At 34.3% G+C, this 19460-nt stretch overlaps 1 protein-coding gene across 1 annotated transcript in view; it reads left to right on the top strand.

Moving 5' to 3' along the window:
• The window catches only part of gammaCOP (coat protein (coatomer) gamma), a 206837-nt gene that overhangs the window by 110678 nt on the left and 76699 nt on the right, over window positions 1-19460 (top strand). The window contains exons 12-14 of the mRNA XM_090389779.1: window positions 560-771; window positions 13296-13447; window positions 15103-15267. Of these exons, the coding sequence (XP_090245905.1) occupies window positions 560-771; window positions 13296-13447; window positions 15103-15267 (529 nt within the window). The remainder of the gene's footprint in view (window positions 1-559; window positions 772-13295; window positions 13448-15102; window positions 15268-19460) is intronic.

The following is a 19460-nucleotide window of genomic DNA, read 5'->3' as shown; positions in this document are numbered from 1 at the left end:
GTACCTGTTGTGGTACTCTGTTTTTTCATCTCTCACTCACTGGCACATCATTGAATTGACTCCTTTATTGTCTGTTCAATTCTTGTCAACATCATCTACACAGTGATTGTGTAGTATTTTCTCCCGTAACTCCTGTTTCACAACTATTTGATTTTATATCAAGATGGCCAACAAGATTCAAACTGTGCTTTCCTGTACACTGTATTTTTGAATTTTCAGTACTAGTTTTATGCTTGTTTGCATGGATCAACCAGTACCAGTGTCTCTGCTGCCATTTTGTCTATAATGGTGAATCAGTTGGAGTTAGTTGCTATTCACAGTGGTGGTAATGTGTGTGTGTGTGAATTTCAAATGCATCAAGACCCAGCATTGTGATACTGAATTTCTCTTCCAGAAAGCATATCAAAGTGTGGTAACATTTTTGTAACACCTTTGTATATAATTCTTACATTAAATTATTTATAGAATGTTTAAAAAACAACTTATAATTGTATTCAAAGAATTAATTGTAGTTCATGAAAATTACAATTTTTTTTATTATTTTTTTTCACTCTCTCAGGTAGCAATGACCCATCCTGCTGCTGTAACGGCTTGCAACCTTGATTTAGAAAATTTAATTACCGATTCAAATCGCAATATAGCTACTCTAGCGATTACAACTCTGCTGAAAACAGGAAGTGAGAGTAGTGTAGATAGGCTTATGAAACAGATTTCAACATTCATGTGTGAAATATCAGATGAATTTAAAATTGTGGTGGTTCATTCAATTAGGTGAGTTAGTTTTAAAAAATAACCATATTTCAAAATTATTTTTTCCTGGTAACATATTTGAAAGCAGTACTGAAAGTGTAGAAATGCAAAAAAAAAAAAAAAAAAAAAAATCTGGTATGTTCCTAATTGGAATGGAGAAGGAGGTAGGTATTACTTTTTTGATTATATTTCATGTTATGATTTTTAACATGATATACTGGAATTCTGTGTATAACTTCTGTACATAAGTCCCAAATTTTCCAAAATAATTTTATTGGTATTTACGACCATAACCCCATCTGGCTTCAGATTTATAGTACAGACACAACAGGCAGAGATGTTAGAGCTTGCCTGAATGCTTACCAATATCGTGCTTTCTAAATTGAGAGAGGGTATTATCCTTGTACATACTATCCCATAAATCTTTAATGATAGTTTTTTTAATAAACTTTACATTCTTTAAAAACTGATATCATCAAAGATTTGTTTTAGAATTTTAGATTTTATGTTTCAAAGAAAAGAAATATACAGATGACAACTCCTCTAACACACATTACCGATGGCCTAGAAATATGAACCAAAACACCTCCCATCCATGTCAGTGAATTAGTAAGGGCCGCCTTCCTTGTCAATCACAATTATAAAACACCATTGAGAGATATATATATATATAGAGGCAGTATGCCATGAATGTAAAAAAAGGTTAATGGATGGTGAGTGATAGTAGTACACAACACTTGCTTTGAATCTTTTGACTCACTTTTATATGTTAATACGATCCATTGAATTGTTTAAATTCAAATATATAATACAGTCCTCCTATAACACGTGTTTACACTATGATCGAATTCGATCATACATGATTTATAAATAGGGGAATGATATCTTATATAACATGAACCGAATTCGCTTATTCGCTTTTGTGTTTACAAGAAATGGCAGTCAAACACAGAATCGCCCCAACTGAGCGCAACACAATAGGAATGACGAGAAGATTCTGAAAACGTATTTGTTTTTTATATCAGTGAAGGGGAAACACATTTCACCATAATAACGTAAAAACCAACACAATTCCAGCTATCGGTATAATTGCAAATGCAATTAGATCGAGTTTACTACCAGTTTATAACAGATTCCACTAGCAGAAACGCAACTGGAAATTGTGTTTATTGTTTTATGGTAATAACCCCTAGAAATGTGCTTTAGTAAAATGTGAAGTGTTAATAGTGTATCTCTGCCTTTACAGTGTTGTTTATTCAATTGCTACACGCACGCAGCTTTGTTTATGTGTATCAAGCATGCCTCCTTGTTTTGTAATTGTGCTTTATTCCCTAAAAATGAATATTCTCTTAAATATTCCTGAATAAAAATTCCCTTAAAATGAATAAAAGGTGTGAAAAGGAAGCGTCCTGGTGAAGACACTTCAGATTCAGAGAGAAAAAGAAAAGCAATATCGATAAACAGAGGCGGACTGGGTCAAAAATTCTTACCCGGGAAAATTTATAGTGGCCTCATGCTATGGTTTATGGCCAAAATCACACCGGCCTCCAGCCCACCGGGGTTTCCCCGGTAAGGCTTATGGCCAGTCCGCCTCTGTCAATAGAGAAAAAATATGAAATTGTGAAATGCTTTGATCGAAATGAAAGACCATGTGATATTGCACGTGCTACAGACCTAAATGAGGCAACGCCAAGAATTACAAAGAATGCAGAGAAAATAAAAACAACTTTTATAGCAGGAACAACTCAAAGTGTAATTTAAATCCATTAGATCAAGACACAAAGAATTGGAAGAGATGGAACGGCTGTCATCTGTTTGGATAGAAAATCAAACAAAAAACAAGTTTGCTTATGATAGAAGCAAAAGCATTAGCAATATTTTATTACATAATACGTATTTTATTACGACTTTTAAGTATTACTAAGTATTTTATTACGTAATAAAATACTTACGTATTTTATTACGATTATGTATTGTGTTTGGTAATGTTTTGGTTACAAATGTGTGTTCAATCTTGGGTGGTCAGCACCTAACCCTATTTTTCCCATAGGGCCTGTTATTTATATTGCACGATTTTGCATTGCACGAGGGTTTCTAGGAACACAACTATCGTGCTATACGAGGACTGACTGTACACTGACTTATAGTAGAAGCTGTGTGACTTTATGAATAAATTTAGTAAATTGTAGACATGTAGCCAGCTGACTTTTTACCACAAATTCCTAAGACCAAAGCATGACAGTCAAATGTCTTCAGCTCCAAACAGAATTCATAGATAGCAAGTTGCTGAGTTTTCAGAAGCATTAGGTTAAATAAAATGTAAATTTAACTTAAATGTAATTATATTTGGAGAACTAATTCATCATCATCCATCTGAGAAGCAATTTTTTTGAAAATTGCAATGAACCAGTACTTGTCATTGAAGATACCACAAAATGTCTATTTCATTATCACTTCTATCAGTTCATTCATAATAACAAAAGTGACATACAGTGGTCCTTGGTGAACTGACAAGTGTACAAGGAAGTCATAATTTGCATTTTAACAATTCCTCATTGTGAGAATATTCAGCCAGGCAAGAATAACAAAAACTTAGTTTAGATCATCTCCTTCTGGCGAAGCTTTTAATGCTCTGGGCAGTCAAATCTATATAGCAGGGCTATTATTATTAACCAAACTGACTTGACATTTCTGAAGAGGGCAGTCAGCAACAGAGTTTGCAGACTTTGCCTGAAGCAAACAAAATCAGTTGGTGTCTAACAGAAATGCACAGACAGAAAAGCAAAAATTCCTTGATAAGCTAATGTTTGAAAGTCTACTATACTAGTATACAATCATATTGTATACTATTGTATTTTAATATAAAATGTGTATGTTGTCAGTGAAATTTAATTTCTAGCACAGTGTGGACTTTAACAAAGTCTCCTGCTTTTTCTGAAAAATCTGTATTTTGCCTGTCTTGGACAAAAAGCTCCTGTTTTCCCCTCCTGCTTTACAGTTATCCAATCTCCAGCTTTTTGAAAGCCAAAAGTTAGCAGTTATATTAATGAAATTCTCTAAAATATAAGAAATATATATATTTTTTCTTAGCAATTGAAAATAATGACAATATACAATGACAATCTTGTATATATTTGAATGCTATATCTGGTAGCTTCATAAATAATAGCAAATACTATGAAAAGTAGGATGACTTACTCCATCCTTTTGTGTTTGTTTACTGACAGGATTTTAACTGTCTAGTAATTGCAGTGGCCTTAATGCCCACAGCAAGACAAACTTCCTTCATCATGAGCTGTTTTGGTATCACAATACTTTTAATCAAATGGAATTGCCTGTAGGTTAATCTACTTTGTATTTAAAGGATGAGACACTGCTATGACTGCCTGTTAAATCCTGCTGACCAAAAAAGATATAAAATGTTTGAGAAAGCCCTCCTACTTTTCATTATTTTGAAAAGTAGAAGGGCAGAATATTTCCTTTTTTTATTATTTTGGTGTTCTGGCTTCATTTATCATGTGGTAGCTCACAGTAGGCTACTTCATTACTACTGTTTTACTGTGACCAGTAAGTCCTGAAATAACAGTGTCCCATCATTTATATAACAAGTCAATTTAACCTTCAAGCAAGGTCATTTGTTAGAATAAAAATTTTATTATCAAGGTAACTCATGTCAAAGGCAAGTTCATTCTTCTGAGATCATTAGGACCTTTGAGTGCTTGTTTGATAGTTTTGTTCAGGCATTTACTTCACTGTTTTCAATAGTTTTTCAAGTGATTTGAAAACTTTTTTTTTTGCTCTGTACAATGTTAAAAAATTATTGAAGCTGCATTTAAAGTCATCAGCTGTTTTCTATTGTGAATTATTGTCACTTTAATCATTCTTTTCAGTGTTAGACCTAACACACTGCACTAATGCATGGCTGCTTATCTTGACCATATGTGTTATTATTGTAATGCATGTTTTTAAGTCTAAGTTTGAGCTTGATGCCTGATTCACAGGGTTGTTGCTACTGCAAAGTTGTAAGTATTAATTTCCTTACATGGATAACTTATTCTGATCTCTGTTGTCTCAAATGCACTAACAAAAAGCAACTTTTCTGAAGTTAAAAATACTCTGGAAATGCATGGATTGTGATGTATCCAGCAAAGTGAACTTTAATGTGCCAGTGAGACATTGGCTTGTCAGATCATCAATCTCTCTCTCTCTCTCTCTCTCTCTCTCTCTCTCTCTCTCTCTCTCTCTCTCTCTCTCTCTCTCTCTCTCTCTCTCTCTCTCTCTCTCTCAGCTGTGTCTTTGCATGATAAACAGGCACAGTTTATGGTTGTCTTTGAAATTAATGATTTTAACAAATTTCAGATCCAGATATCTGAGTCTCAGTTTCATCATGCATCCCAGTTTCAGTATATCATCAGTGGTTTCAGAGTACAAAGCTGTGAAGGAGCAAAATGAATTGCTGCAAGGATTTCTCTTAGTTCAGTTCAGCCATTTTAATCTGCCCAAAGGAATATCTTACAAGTGCTGTGCTGTTCTTTCTCCATTATGCCAGTTCCCTCATCTTCAGTCAGTGAGAAAGGGATCTGTTGCATCACAGATGGCAATTAATCCCTTTTTAACAAGGTCACTCAATGTGGTTCCAGCATGACATGATTCTCTGTCCTTGTATATTATATCTTCAAATGCTGGAATTGATTTTTTTTCTAGTACCAACAGTCTGGTTCAGGCTGATGTTACAAATATGACCTATTTGTAACACCTATGCAGCATCCAACAGTATTACAAATATTCTCAGTGTTAAATAAAGGGACAGTCTCACACTTTGATTATCCTTTGACAGAAAACATTTTTAAGAAACCAAAACATCCTAACATCCTGCTGCTATGCTTCTCAACTCAGAGAATACTTCTAAGACAGTATTGTCCACCAGAAACAGTGGACTCCCTTTGTGACTCCATCAAAAAAGTCTATCTCAGCATTCAGATGTTCTTCAGTCTTATACAGTTTCTACGGTTATCATCTATGGTAAGTATCTATGGTTTCTATGGTAAGCAGTCACCCTCGACGAAGAATCCTGCTTTGCTTTATGATCGTGTTCTGAGTGCTAGCAGTAATCCAAAGTTCCAAGCCGAAAACAGTCATTTGCAGTCAATGACAATAATGGGTTATACACCACCATTTGTACACTCACATCATGATTTCTGTCTTTTGCTTCATTTCAGATTGTCAGTAGCATCTTGGGAACAGAGCACAATTATGAACACTTGTCTTTGGCCTGTAGGAACTCTCATTTAGACCTTTACTTATTCTGTTGCTTTGTCTTGAAGAGAACCTGTTAATGACACCTAGCTCTCAAAGGTTTTTAATTAAGTTACAAAATGATCTTTGTTATTTATTTAATTTGCTTACACTAGAAGTTAGTTAAGGATATTAGTTCTTTTTACTCATTTTTGGAATACCAATCTTTTTGTCTCCATTCAGGGTCCAGAAATAACCCATCTTCTTTATGTCATCTACTGCAGTGATTGTAATTCTAGGGAAGGAGGAATTGCAGTGTTTATTTGTAAAATAAGTCAAAATTCTTTCTTTCAAAGGTATATTCCTGCTAGTAAATTTTGCCAGACATCAGTTTTTCATGATGTTATTCCATTTGCCTCCTCCAGTTGGCCTAGATGTGCTGTCAGTTTTGGACAGTATTATCGATGAAGCTATGTTGACCTATGAAAACAAGGCTATCCCCATTATTATTGGTGATTTTAATATTTAAAGTGCTTTCAATTTCTGTTCAGCAACATCAGCTGCTATTTGGGTTAGCAATATTTGGCTCAACAATAACAACTCAGATTTGTCATTCCCAACCAGGAATTATTTCCACCATTTAGTTTTTACACACGTTCTAGTTATGCATCATGGGAAGATGTAGTCATCCCATCTGATCATATTCCAATCATACTGGATTTTGTTTTTGATAATACTGACTACAGAGTTTTAGAAAAACTATGCTGTTTCAAATTGGACATCTCAGCTGATTTTTAGTGGATTCTGATTGGCAGAACATATGTGATTTCTATTCAATTGATTCTGATAATCAATGTGAAGGTCTGAACCTTTGCATTGATTATTTTTTATGGCAACTCCCATGATGGAAATCTGTAATTTATTCTATTAAGATTGAATTCAAAGCAGGAAAACTTTCCCCATTGGATGTCTGATAGGCTCATTACTATGATCCATTCCAAAAATCTCTTACATAACCATTTTATTAACTACATAATGTGAAGAAGCCATAATTTTTTGCACCAGCCATCACATTAGCAGGAAAGCAAACTTATACAGCATCAGCAAAAAAAAAAAAAAAAAAAAAAACCACCATTTTGCCTATTCATTCTGTCCAATAGTTTGTCTAGTTCTTTTTTGAATTTATTTAAACTATCAACTTCCACAACTACAAACAGATGGAAGTTTATTCATCCACTGGATAAAGGCAAACATCTGCACATCCATTCTGCAACTGTCTTTCCTCAGTTTGAATTATGCCCCCCCCCCCTGTGTGCGTGTGTGTGTGAGCTTGCTGAATTCATTAAACAAGCTTTAAACACCTCAATTAGATCACCTCGCAGGTACCTAGTATCCAGACCCTGCAATTTGTAGAAATTAAGCCTTTCTTATTAAGGCATCCCTTTGTTGCCCTTCTGTGCACCAATTTCTGCAACTCAGCATCCTTCCTAAAATGAGGCCTCCATACCTGTATGAAGTACTCAAGTTGTGGCCTAACCATTGCCTTATACAATGGAATAATTACCTCCTTATCACTTCTAACAAAGTACCTGTATATCAACAACAAAACAGACATTCTGTCCTGGCAGCCTGCCTACATTTCTCAGAACTTCATACTGACTGCAGAATTACCCCCAAGTCTTTTATTTTCCACTACCTTGTGTGTAATACCACACAGTTGGTATGTTATTTTGGGGTTACTGCTACCCATATGCAGTACTTTGCGTTTATCAATATTAAACTTCAATTGTCATTTTTCAGCCTGTCCTCCTAATTTTTCTGGATCCTGTTGCAGTATCATACTGTCACAACCCTGTCAACCTTTCTGTCATCTGCAAACCTGGACATTACGCCTGATATACCTTCATCAATATCAATGATAAATATAGAAAACAACAATAGGCCCAACATTGAACCCTGGGGGACTCCACTAATAACATTAGTCCACGAAGAGCAGTGTCCATTGATTACCACTCTCTGTCTTCTCCTACTCGGCCATCCCTTTATACATAGCAGCAACTTGCCCTTAATGCAACACTGTTCCAATTTCTATTTCAGAATTATTTTTTACATCCAGTTCATTTGTGACCACATCACAGTATCCAATCAGATTGGTCAGACAAGACTCCCCCTTAACAAACCCATGCTGTGTCTGAATTATAATTGCTGCCTTGTCTAGATGATCCTGCATTACTTATTTTGCCAGTGACTCCATTATTTTTCCCAGAACAGAAGTTAAACTAACAGGTCTGTAATTACCGTGTCACCCTTTGATCCCTCTTTGTGAATTGGGGATACATTCACACATCTCCTCCACAGAATAGAGATGTGTGAATGTATCTCCAAGGATGCTCTCATAATTATGGCTCAGGGCTTGTTTACTTCCTTCGCTGCCTCCCTTAATATAATTGGATGGATTCTATCCACTCCAGGTGCCTTTCTTATGTTTAACTTCAATAATTTCTCTTCCACTTTTCTCTCTCTCAGTTATTACAAAATCATTTAGCTGCCTGTTAGAGTTTGATAAACTTCCAACATCCCTTTCCCTATATAGTTCCTAATGTGTGAATGTAGATGCAAAATACTCATTCAGTTTGTCAGCAACCTGAGTAGGATCATCAACAGTCAAACCATTAAGAACCATACCCATTCACCGTATGCAGCTTTCTCCGATATCAGACAAGAATTTAAAAAATGAATGAATTCTCAGTACAGGCAAAACTTCAGATCCATAGAATATGCATTATATGACTCCAACGTAAAACCTTTCTGGGGTTTTGTCAAAAGTTTTGCTAAATCAAAATGTATACTGCTCTCCTCAACAAACATTATTTTTGCTTTACGTCTCTTGCTGAAAAGACAGGTTCTTTCTTGAATTGTGACACTTCCTGACCAATATTCTCAGTTGATACTTGACATTTGGGATTCTCTGAGTTATTTTGTACTTCAGCCTGATGATATTTTAACTGTTATTTCTAAGGGCAAAGACCATATTGCTGACGCGCTACCAATCATATTGTTTAAAGATTCTTGAATGCACTAGTGACTATTTTTACTGATTTATTTCTTTCTTCTGTTGTTTATCCTAATGCTTTCAGAAGTTCATGCCTAGTTTCTGCTTTCAGAAATCATGAAGATAAATTTGGTCCCTATAATTACCATCCATCTTGATCATTAATGTTTCAGCCAAGATCTTTGAAACTGCATCTTCAAGATGAGTTAATACATACATACATCCTTTTTTTCACAAATTTAAATTCACGCTTGTGCCACATAGATCAACCTGCTCCAGTTTGATGTTATTTTTGCACTTCATGCATGTTAATCTGGATAAAGGTTATCAGGTTGATTGTCTGTTCTTAAACATTGCCAAAGCTTTTGACTCTGTTCACTGTGCTTCATTTTAGGTCTGCTACCACCTTTACTTGACCACATAATTCAGTTGTTAAATAAGAGGTCAGCAATGGTTCTCAAAAGGGACTTCATCCTTCACTGTTTTTTCTTTGCAGAGTGCTATCGGGCTGCTCTCTGGCCCTATACTGTTCGTCATTTATTTTAGTGCCCTTGCAACAGTGCTCCAAACTTTCAGTATCAAATGTTTGCTGATGACCTTAAAGCAAGGTTTGATTTAATCTCTGATTCTCATATTGTACAGTCTTGGCTTGAATTCGTCTCATATTGACTCAGTGAAAACAATATCTTTAACCCATCAACAGTTATGAAAAGTATTGTTTTCCTCCAAGCATGTGGGATCACTTTGACCCAGGTATGTATATTTGAAAAATCACAAATAATTCAATATTGTTCATTTTATTTGATGCTACCTTTATTTTCAATCTCTTCTGAACACAACTGTAAAAAATCCATTTTTTATATTAAAAAACATTTTAAATTAATTTTTGAAATTGAATCTATTTAGACATGTTGGCAAGTGAAATGCAAAAAAAAAAAAAAAAATCACGCATTTCAACAAATGTGGGTAATTGGACACTGGCCTGTCAATAACAGGAGCAAATGCTACATGAAACGTGAATCAAAATGCTTGTGCCACGTAGATCAACCTTCTCCAGTTTGTTGGAATAAAACTGTTGATATTAACAGTTTTATTCCAGATGACACGTTAGTGTCACATAGCCAGAGAGCATTACTGATTGGAGGAGAGTGCACATCATTGAAGCCAGCTTGCTATCGATAATTGTACATGACAGATGCCACTCAACAGGTGCATATAATTAGGTTTGACTGAATTCCTAAATTTATGAAACTAATTGTGAAATAATAGATATTTTTGGAATTTTTCACTGGAGAAATGAAAGAAAACATTTTAGAAAATGGATGTTAGGAGTTTCAGCTGTGTGGGCGTGGAGTAGATGAAAAGCACAAATTGCTGAAATATTGTTTGGGTCTTATTGACAGGCTCAAGGTTAAATCCAAGTAAGTGCCAGCTATGTCACTTTTACCCCAAATTGTCTGAACCTTTAATGCTATTGATTTATTATGTTGATCAGAAGGAGACAGTTGTTCATCACTTCAGACATCTTGGTGTTACAATACATGATAATCTTCATCCATTGGCTTATATAAATAACACTGTTCCCAAAGCCTTTCAGTTTCTTGGTCTTGTTAAAAGTGCCTTAGCTTTCATTAGTAAAGCTGCTGTTGCAGGGTGCCCAATGCAGTGCATGCAGGCTACCGGTCACCCTTTAGCATAGTAAAAGTTACCCACATTAACTTCTTAAATTTCTTATTTGTTAAATCTATGGATAGGAAAGTTTACTATTATTATTACTTGTTTAAAGAAAAGAAAAATTGAGTAACCCATAGAAGGAATCCTAAATTAAAAAAAAAAAAAAAAAAAAAGCCCACAATGTGAAGTTTGTGCATCCCTATGCTATTGTGATTCTTTCAAACAACTAATTTACCTGTCATTGAATATTTTACCATTATTTCGGCTCCATCCCAGAAATATCCTGCTGACCTATTTTGAATACATACAAATCAATTTTATTTCCTTTGTTTTAAGAACTATATTGAGTTTCCATTGCCGAGATTACAATGCTATATAACAGGTTTCATTTAATTCCTCTTAATTTACAACTTAATCTTCATTCTTGTTATATTATTTATAATTTAGTTCACAATTTTATTAAAAAAATGTCCATTTTTAATACACATTCTTCCTGCCTCTTCTAAGAATGAACTCTTCATCTATGAGTCTGGTATTTCATATATGAAACTAATTAATCTTCACAGGATTGATATTTCTATTCCCAAAAATTTTTTATCAAGTTGACTCTTGTACTAAAGCAACTTTTTTTTTTTTTTTTTTTTTTTTTTTAATCCTGCTATTCAATTAAGACTAACCCTGGATATTTAGTCTCAACTTTTGCGTTATTACCTATACATCATTATGTGTTATTCAGAGCTGTAAATAGTTGCATATTACTGATTATTATACATTCGTATTAATTCTTATTTTGTACCTCTCATAGAGGTGAACTAGTACCTTATCGCTATAATGTATGCATAATAAATACGATGCAGTTATAAAAAATTACACTGACCAAAAAAAATCGCAAGAGAAAGTTCTGCTTTTCATAATAATATCGATAGTGTATAATAATTTGTATATGTATTTTTATCATTGCTTAATTTTCCCTCCCAATTTTTCTATTTGTAAATATCTGTTAATTCTAAGTATTCCCATTTAGAGGTATTTGTGTTCATTTGCCCACTCCAAACAGCAAAAAGAATGACAGAATTATTCAGAGCTGTAAATAGTTGCATAATTACTGATTATTGTACTTTTATCTGATTTTTATCTGCTAATTAACATTAGTCTTCTAACGTTAATTAGCAGATAAAAATAATCTCAGCAGATACTACCACCCTGGGTGGTGGTATCTGCTGAGAATAAGTAACATTGGTCTTCTCCATTGGCAAAACGTTGCTTATTGGAGATAGGGCAATATCAGGACAACTCGTGAAGGCATTCACAATATGAGATAATGTATATCAAAAAGGATGCCATTTCACCTACTTTGGTGGTTTGCTATGAACTAAAATGATGCTTGGCACTAACTTGTTCGATTAGTGAATTTTCCGTAGTCTGGGGCTTTCATCGCTAAAACCTTTTTAGTATAAACACTTTGATATATTGCAATTGCTTTCATTGATATCCATAATTGGATACGTCAACCACATTAAGAGTTAAGTTCTGATGGTTGTGAATAGTTCGGAATTACTTAGTGGACTGTTGCTCTGTCGTATTGTAATTGTGACCTTTTAAGGTGTGTTGAAACTCTAAAGGAACTCATTCTTCCAACTTGGTAATGAGTTCAATGAACAGAATGTTAAGCAATTAAGAGATCCTCAGTTTAAAAATGTTTCCCATAGGCAGAGTAAAATATTTATAAATTCTGAAATAGTACTTAAAAATGATCTTTAACTTATGTGTGTATCTTTTCATTTTTATTTGTGTAGTTAATATTTCACACCCTCAGGTCATAAGTTTTTCTGCATAAGAAGTTCTAAACCTCCAGTCCCTTGGAGAACTTCTTATCTGGGTTCTACTGTGTGTGTGTGTGTGTATATATATATATATATATATAAAAATACTGAATTCAGATCTCTTTCTGTTATTTTGGAAATGCTCTTGACACTTGACAGCAAAGTCTAAACAACACAGTATAGGCTTTAAATAATGCTTGCTGCCTTTTTGCAAAAATCGCTCTCCCCATTTTGGCCATAAAATTAACCTCCATGTTTCTCCTGCCTATAAATATCTAATCTCTAGCTTTTCAAAAGAAGTCACAAGTTGGCAGTCTGTATATTGGCAGGTATGCCTTTGTTTTTGTATATTTTAGTTTATATTTAAACTTAGACTGTTGCTCTGGCTGTATTAAGTTAAAGTGTAGAGATACAGACAATGAAATTTTTATGAGTTCTTGTAGTAAATCCACTTAGTGTAAGCTGTTGCAGTAATGTTATGTGGTCCTGTTTTACAAGTTTTTTTTTAATTAAAGTGAGAATTTTTTTTATTTTACTTTAGTCTGTTTGAATTTTGCTTAGAAGGATTTTTTCAAAAAAAAAAATGCTAGAAGGGTAAATATGAAAATGCAGTCTTGAACCAGTTTAAAATTAAATTATCATAAAATTATTAAAATTAAAAATATTGGTGTTTGTATTTTGATTGAATAATAGACCATTAGATTTTTATAAAATAATACCAAATATATATGATTTGCTCTCTCTCTCTCTTTCCATCTTAGGTCTCTTTGCCAAAAATTTCCGCGTAAGCATAGCGTGATGATGAATTTTCTTTCTTCTATATTGAGAGATGAAGGGGGCTTTGAATATAAAAAGGCCATAGTCAATACAATTATAAATATAATTGATGATAGTCCTGATGCTAAGGAGGCTGGTAAGTAGGAACTAAAAATAGTATACTGTTTTAATATTTTGCTAAGTTTGTAGCTTAGGTAACTGGCAGTTCACAACATAAAGTAACTTCCAATACAAACACCATAAGTTACTGAAAAGTAAAGTTCATAAAATGAAATTTTGTAAATTGGGAGCGATTCTTCCCAAAATTAAATGTTTGCTCCAAAAATGCATGACAATTGGGGTAATCATATGATTTATGGAAGATAAGTCCTAGCAACAAAACTGATATTAAAATCTAAAAATAACATATAGTTGGGGAAGGATGTTACGTGGTTGTTTTCCATTAAGATTATTACTATATTTAATACTACTCATATACCACGTGAAATTAATAATATAGTTTATTAAGCTATTCGCCTGAACTACTATACATTAAAATGACATTTCAGTCATCTTACTGATATCCATCATCCTGCTATTGTGAGAACATTAGCATTAGTAGAGGCATATGATGCAAGAAAGCAAGCTTATGCACCGTCAGCCAAAAAAAAAAAAAAAACTCCCATTTCACCCCCTCCGTTCGTTCCAAATACCTGTCGAGCTCAGCCTTAAATTTTTTAGGCTATCAATTTCCAACATGACATAGAAAGGATTACAAAGTTGAATATATTACAATTACAATTAATGTTACAGTTGCAATTACAATAGATATTAAATTAGGTAAATAAAAAGAGGTTAAATTCTTACCTGCTGACAGACTCCTCTTGCCAATGCTCCCAGAAACCTGATGTGCATACAGGCTGACAGCACCTCTTGGCTTACAATATATCTTGCAAAGATTGCAATTCGTCTTACCAAGGTTCTATGCGATGTATGCTCAATTTGAGGGTTAAGCAACACTCAGCATTGATCCAAGCTTCCCATTCTTCTGCTTTGGATTAGCTTTTCATGCTGTTAATGAAAGTCACACCTTTTTATTCAACGAAGCTAAAGTACTTTTCTGCACATTCAATACAATTATACGAAGTTACTAATTGCAGAGACCTTGGAAATTAAACTACATCAAAACTTGATTAATGTCTGTCACCTCTATCCTAACTCTGATGCATGATCCTTTATGTGCATGTGCCACAAGAACAACTAATCTCTCCTATAAATTCTGAAAATTCTGGTACATGACATTTTGCATATCTATCCTGTGATCATGATGTGTTGAAAAGCCCAGTCTGCTTAAGGAAGGAAAGTAAATTTTAAATTACAGAGAGTAAGGTAAATTTTAAATTTTTATATCATTTCCGTAATTGTTTCATTCGGTTTTATTAATTGACAGAATGACTTGTTTTGCTCATAGTTATTTGTTGATGGTTTGGGGTTGGGGCAGAGCTCCATTATCTCGATTCTGAATGTGTCAGATTATTAATATTTCTTTTGGTGCTAGAATTCATGTAAACTAATTTTTAGATTCATTTTAATTTGGAGTGTTGCTGTGAAGTGTTCTGGAAGACAATATAGAGGTAAATTTCTCTAAATTTTATTAATTGACATATAGAACATATCAACTACAGGGCTCAATATGGATGTAGAACATATTGAGCCCTGTAGTGCTGTCTGTTACTTATTAACTTTTTCTAATTGCTATTTTATACTAGTGCTTTATCATGTTAAATTTTAAAGTATATTATTTTATCATAGGACTAGCTCATCTTTGTGAATTTATTGAAGACTGTGAACATACTAGTTTGGCTGTTCGTGTTTTGTATTTATTGGGCAGAGATGGCCCCTTCACATCCCAGCCATCCAAATACATCCGATTTATATATAACAGACTAATTCTTGAAAATGCCCCTGTGAGAGCAGGTATGTTATCTTTTTTTAACCCCTATCCAAATGTAAAATAATCTACCAAAAAATTCCCAGAAAGAAATTTTATTGATATGCATATTTATCTCATGCAGTTGACTTTGTGATTAGTAGTTACTTTTTTTAGCTACTATTCTTTTCCGAAATATGTGTATGTGTTTTATGTGCGGATCCTCAGGAGTATGTATACTTGTGTATTCTTTTATCTAGGTTGTTTCGTGCATTTCAAATAAATGTATCTGTTTACATACAAATTTTCTTATTCTTCTAGTGAGTGCTGTCATATCTTATGTGTTTCCAAGTAATTGTAGACACAGATAAGAGATTGCGACATGAAAATAAATTTTAAAATCAGAGTCACGCCTGTCAACTACTGTTGACAGGCGTGATGCAAATGTTCAGGGAACTCACTCCTGAAAGGATTGTCTGTCCTTAAGAGTACAAAAGATGATGGAAGCTGTTTTGAGATTTTCTTTATTTACAATTCTTAGCTGGCTGTTTTGACTGCTTTTCTCCATCTTTTTAGCAACATTAAAATATTTTTTGTCAACATGTTAACATTTCTTGATTCAAGTAAATTTAGGTCAAAAGCTAATAATACAAAGGCTATGGAACAGTGTTGTACAGTAGTGTTAGTTTTGTATGTAACTGTGAACAAACAAAGTTACCACAAAATACATCAATTTCATATTGCGTGTGGTGCCTACTTACCCACCATTAAGATGACAATAATTGCCAAAATGTTCATTTGAGTAATAGCACACATTTTAAATAAATAGCTCTTTGGAGTAATGCTTTTTAGTTGAGGGACTGGTGCAATACCAGATGAAAGTACTTCAACAGTGTGAGATGATTGCACTTGTAGAAAACTTAATTTTCTCATAGCTGTATACAAAACTGTGGCTTTTGCTCTAACCTGTACTCTGATTCTAACTGCTACGATGTAATCTTTTTTAGGCGCCTCCGTAGCCAGGTGGGAAGGAGCAGCAGTGCGTAGCACATGCTTCTTGATTAGACCAAGGTTCGAGCCCGTCACCACCAAATACGGAGGATGCAGAAAGGTCAGGGAATGACCACCGCATATTCCCGGAGCAATATGGCCTTAGTTGCTAATGCTCCTAAAAACCAAATAACATAACGTAATCTTTTTGAAATCATACAGATAGTATCTTGTTTATATTGATGAAAGTGTGTTCCTAAACAATTACATAAATCAAACATGTTCTTTTACATATGTGCATTTGTGTGTTATAAAGGGAAATGCATTCCCATGATCAAATTTTGGGATTTGCCAAGTTAATTTAAGTTGTACTTAACTATTCATTAAAACAGAATTAAATCGATATTAAAACAGAAAAGTAATAAAAAATACACATGTATATACATGGGTAAATAATATAAAATAATATAAATTAAATATGTCTTTTACTTACACATAAACATTTATTATTTACACACTGTGTGTGTCATACCAAATTATTTTAAGAAGTCAAGGATTTAAGTCAAACAGAAATTTGATTCTTCTTGGTGTAACCTAATAGTCAGGCACAAGGGTGCAGAAACACATGCACTTTGAGTGGACCGTGGTTCAAACCCATTTGACTGGTAAGTACAGTTAATGATTGTATTCATTATCAAAATAACTAACATATAAACTCCTAACTTAGTGTTATGCCAGAGTATAAATAAAATTTTTCCCCTCCCCTTGATACAGTTCATTATAGCAACCCAAAAAATCACTTAATACTTGACTGAACTAATCATTTGCTTCCATGTTTAAGCCATCTTCAGCAAGCTTGGCCATCCCTTTCTTAAACAGACTGAAGGCTTTGACATCCTTTACGTTGTGAACAGTGTTAGTTGCAGTTCCTCTTCCTCCTGCACTCTTACCCTTTGTTGCTCCAACTCAACCAGATTCTTATTGGTTAGCTCAGCATTGGATTCCAGCACGTTACTTGTGTCTACTTTATCAAAGATAAATCCCACTTGCCAATCCAACAATCTGTAACTGGATTTTGGAGATGCTTGCAAGTTCTTGAACACAGTATATGCACTTCAGTCATATATTCTGGTACACACACCAGTATAGCTTGAGCGACACCACCTCCAGAACTCTCAAATCGGTTACTGGTCCTCACATCTGGCTTTGTGATCACCTGTAATATGGTATGCCTGGAGTAATAGGCTTTGAATGTTGCTCGTTGATCTATTGGGTTCAACAGAAGGTCATATTTGTTGACATTAAGATTTCTTGTATGTTGTTCTAGGTCTTCAGTGTTAACAGGATGGCCAGGTGCATTGTCAAAAACAAGACCGTGTAGTTGATTTTTTTCTTTATGCTTCTTGCAGAAGATGAAAAAAAGACCTTAGAACAGAAATTAATAAAGAAGAATTTGAAAAGGCAGTGGCCTTGTTAAAAAGAGGGAAGGCAGCTGGACCGGATGACATACCAGCAGAAATTATAAAAGTGCTTGGAGAGGAGGCAAAGAAAGAATTGTTCAGGATTTGTGGGAAAATCTATGAATGTGGAAGCTGGTCCAAAGACTTTCTAAAACCATAATTATGTATCCCATTAGAAAAGAAGAAGAATGCAATGAATTGCACAAACTGTAGGACAATTAGTTTAATTTTCCATTCCTCAAAAATATTACAAAAAATTCTCTCAGAATGCATTGAAGGAGTGTGAATTCATAGAAGAGGATCAATTCGGATTCAGAGAAGGATGTGGACCCTTAAGAACACTAGTAGAAAGAAGCATGGAAATAGGAAAAGAATAACACTCTGTTTTGTTGATCTCAAAAAGACTTTTGACAGAGTGAATTGGGTTAAGCCGATGGAATTCCTAGGAAAGATTGGCCTAGATAAGAGATTTAAAACTAATTTGGGAACTTTACATGGGACAGACAGCTGTAGTTCAGATTGGAGAAGAATCAGAAGTAGACATTGGTAGGGGTGTAAGGCAAGGATGTTCCATGTCCCCTTTACCATTTAATATATATGCAGAAGCACTGATGAAAAAGTACAAAGAAAAGCAGAAAGGAGGTGCAGAAGTACGAAGGGGGAGAAAGATTTGCAGATGACCAGGTATTGATTGCTAATAATGAGGAGGAATTACAGAGCTCCTTGGGTATCTTGAACAACAAAGTAAAGGAGTATCATATGAAGGTTAACAGCAAGAAAATCAAGGTAATGTTAATTTCAAAGTGGCCAGGAATAAGGTTGGGACAGGTGGACAGATACTTGGGAAGCATAATGACAGAAAAAGGGAAAAGCCTGGAGGAAATAAAAACAAGAATTGAAATGTACAAAAAGGCATTTAGTAATAGAAAAGAACTAGTGAGAAGAAATTTCAAGACTGAATTAAGAAAGCAAATGGTGAAAACATTAATATGGACTGTTGTACTATATGGCTCAAAGACATGGACACTGAGAAGAGAGAAGATCAGATGGCTAGAAACTTTCGAGATTTGGTGTGGAGGAGAATGAAAAAGAGTGAAATGGGTGGACAGAGTGAGTAACGAGGAAGTATTAAGCAAAGTAGGAGAAGAGGGAATGTTAGTAAAAGAACTAAGAAGACAAGAACTTTATGGGACATGTTTTGAGAAAAGAAAGCATGTTGAGAATGATTGAGGGGAAGATCTGTGAGAACAGAGCTGTTGGGAGAAGGAGAATCAAAATGATGGATTGGATGGGAAGAGGAAATTATTCAGGAACTTAAAGGAAAGTACAAGATAGAGAAGCATGGTGTCATTGGAGCCTTGAACCTGCCTGAAGGAAGAGAACTTGAAGAAGAATACTTCTTGAAGACAGAGAAACAAAAGTTTTTAAAAATTTTATATTAAAACAACATAAATTTGTTATTGGCATAAATCTGTAGACTACCCCTGTAATTTTTGAAATATCTATATCCTGTAATGAGAACACTATGCTTTGGGTATCTACTCCACCAGCATATCTCACTTGGCACCTCCGTAACAAAATTCTTGGGACTCATATTTGACAAAAAGTTGACATTTCTACAATATATTCATTGGTGAACAAAGTGCATGAAAGGGTTGAATAATTCTCCATGCTTTCTCTTCTACGTCTTCTTGGGGTGCAGACCAGTGCATTTTACTCTGTTATGTACTTATGCAATCAAAATTAAATTATGGATCTCAGCTATATGTGACTGCCAGAAATAGCATCCT

This window comes from Mastigoproctus giganteus, chromosome 2 (assembly GCF_048544385.1).
Source record: "Mastigoproctus giganteus isolate SK-2022 chromosome 2, ASM4854438v1, whole genome shotgun sequence".
Taxonomy (NCBI): domain Eukaryota; kingdom Metazoa; phylum Arthropoda; class Arachnida; order Uropygi; family Thelyphonidae; genus Mastigoproctus; species Mastigoproctus giganteus.
The sequence above is the reverse complement of the archived record's forward strand: the minus strand, read 5'-3'. Positions and strand labels throughout refer to the sequence as shown.